This window comes from Phaethon aethereus (assembly GCF_964289735.1).
Source record: "Phaethon aethereus genome assembly, chromosome: 26".
Taxonomy (NCBI): Eukaryota; Metazoa; Chordata; class Aves; order Phaethontiformes; family Phaethontidae; genus Phaethon; species Phaethon aethereus.
In genome coordinates, this window is record NC_138602.1 from 3,180,575 (window position 1) to 3,182,996 (window position 2,422).

General features: G+C 60.0%; 1 protein-coding gene across 2 annotated transcripts; it reads left to right on the forward strand.

The window, feature by feature from the left end:
• Positions 1-361: 361 nt before the first annotated feature.
• Positions 362-2,422, forward strand: FEM1A (fem-1 homolog A; the record flags this gene model as incomplete). Of its 2 annotated transcripts, XM_082011035.1 has the most annotated exons (2): positions 362-1,069; positions 1,247-2,422. In XM_082011035.1, 2 exons carry the CDS (start codon positions 362-364, stop codon positions 2,408-2,410), a joined length of 1,872 nt encoding a protein of 623 aa, XP_081867161.1. In that variant the 3' UTR covers positions 2,411-2,422. The 2 variants fall into 2 exon arrangements, with proteins under 2 accessions (XP_081867161.1, XP_081867160.1); XM_082011034.1 differs by having other exon boundaries at positions 362-2,422.

Sequence of the window (2,422 nt, forward strand, 5' to 3'; positions counted from 1 at the left end):
GGCTGCCGCCCCTTTCCCAATGCCTGCCGGGAAACCGAGTCTCCGGGGAGCCGCTCCCGGCGGGGTGGCAGGGCTGGGGAGGGAGCGAGACTACATTTCCCATAGATCTCCTCCCGCACCGCCCATGGGTCTGTACGGGCGCCATTTTGTTTCTCGTTACAACCTAAGATGGCGGCCGGGCGAAGAAGGTTGCTGTGCTGAGGTGAGGGGTGTCTCGCCGGGCACCTCTGGCGCCGCAGGGCTCCTTCCCCCGGGGGGCCGCCCTCGCCCATCTCCTGCCCCAGGCCCAGCTGGGGGCGTGGAGGAGCAGCCGGTCCATGGCCAGGAGGTGGCCGGTGTGGTCGCCGCGGCCACCGTCGCCATGGACCTGCGCACGGCTGTGTACAACGCGGCTCGCGATGGGAAGCTGAAGCTGCTGCAGAAGCTGCTGGGCAGCCGGAGCCGGGAGGAGCTGGAGGCACTGACGGCAGGGCCCGGTGGGGGCGACGGCCCCGGTGGGGGGAGCACCCCGCTGCTGATCGCTGCCCGGCACGGGCACCTGGAGGTGGTGGAGTACCTGCTGGATCACTGCGGCGCCCGCGTGGAGGAGGGAGGCTCCGTCAACTTTGATGGGGAGACCATTGAGGGGGCCCCGCCGCTCTGGGCGGCATCTGCTGCTGGGCACCTGGGGGTAGTGCGCAGCCTCCTGGATCATGGTGCGTCGGTGAACCAGACCACGCTGACCAACTCCACGCCGCTGCGGGCTGCTTGCTTTGATGGGCATCTGGAGATTGTGCGCTACTTAGTTGGGGAGCGTGGAGCTGACCTGGAAGTAGCCAACCGGCACGGACACACTTGTTTGATGATTTCTTGCTACAAAGGGCACCGGGAAATTGCACGTTACTTGCTAGAAAAAGGGGCTGATGTCAACCGCCGGAGCGTGAAGGGAAATACGGCCCTGCATGACTGCGCTGAGTCTGGCAGCCTGGAGATCCTGCAGCTACTGCTCCGCTCCAAAGCCCGCATGGAGAAAGACGGCTATGGCATGACCCCTCTGCTAGCTGCCAGTGTCACCGGTCACACCAACATTGTGGAGTATCTCATCCAAGGAGGGCTGCAGCAGGAGGAGGAGGAGGTTGCAGGAAACCAAAATGGGACCTGTGCATCAGGTGGGAGCCATCAGAGGTGCTGCAGCGCTGGCAAGGAAGCCTCTCAGGGCTGCGATGAAGAGGAGTGTGAGAGATGTTGTGCCTCAGCTTCCAGTCAGGATGAGCAGCAGGTCCCTAATGTGTTCTGCACTCGAGAGGCTGCTGTGGAAGCACTGGAGTTGCTGGGTGCTACGTTTGTGGATAAGAAGCGTGACCTTTTGGGAGCCCACAAGTACTGGCGAAGGGCGATGGAGCTTCGGTGTGAGGGTGGGCAGTACCTGCCTAAACCTGAGCCGCGGCAGCTGGTGTTGGCCTATGACTATTCCCGGGAAGTGAGTTCACTGGAGGAACTGGAAGCTTTGATTACTGATCCAGATGAGATGCGCATGCAGGCACTGCTGATTAGAGAGCGCATCTTGGGTCCATCCCACCCAGACACTTCCTATTACATCCGTTACCGAGGAGCAGTCTATGCTGACTCCGGCAACTTTGAACGCTGCATTAACCTGTGGAAGTATGCTCTAGACATGCAGCAAGGCAACCTGGAGCCTCTCAGCCCGATGACTGCCAGCAGTTTCCTTTCCTTTGCTGAGCTTTTCTCTTACGTACTTCAGGACCGCTCCAAAGGCACTTTAGCTACCCATTTGGGCTTCTCTGACCTCATGGGAGTACTGAGCAAAGGGGTCCGGGAGGTGGAGAGGGCCCTTGTGCATGGCAAGGACCCTGTAGTTGACTCAGCGCAGTTCACCAAGACACTGGCCATTATCCTCCACCTGGTCTTCTTGCTGGAGAAGGTGGAATGCACCCCGGAGGAGGAACACCAGAAGCGCCAGACTATCTACCGCCTGCTGAAGTGCAGCCCCCGGGCCAAGAATGGCTTCACTCCTTTGCATATGGCTGTGGACAAAGATACCACAACAGTGGGACGTTATCCCGTGGGCAAGTTCCCATCGCTCCACGTTGTGAACTTGCTTCTGGAGTGTGGGGCTGACCCAGATAGCCGTGATTATGACAACAACACCCCGCTGCATGTTGCTGCCCGCAACAACTGCCCGCTGATCATGAGCGCCCTGATGGAGGCTGGAGCCCATATGGATGCCACCAATGCCTTCAAGCAGACCGCTTATGAGCTGCTGGATGAGAAGCTGCTCACCAAGAGCATGATGCAGCCCTTCAACTATATCACCCTCCAGTGCCTTGCTGCTCGCGCCCTGGACAAGCACAAGATTCCCTACAAGGGTTTCATCCCCGAGGAGCTGGAAGCCTTCATTGAACTGCACTAGGGTGGGAGAGCT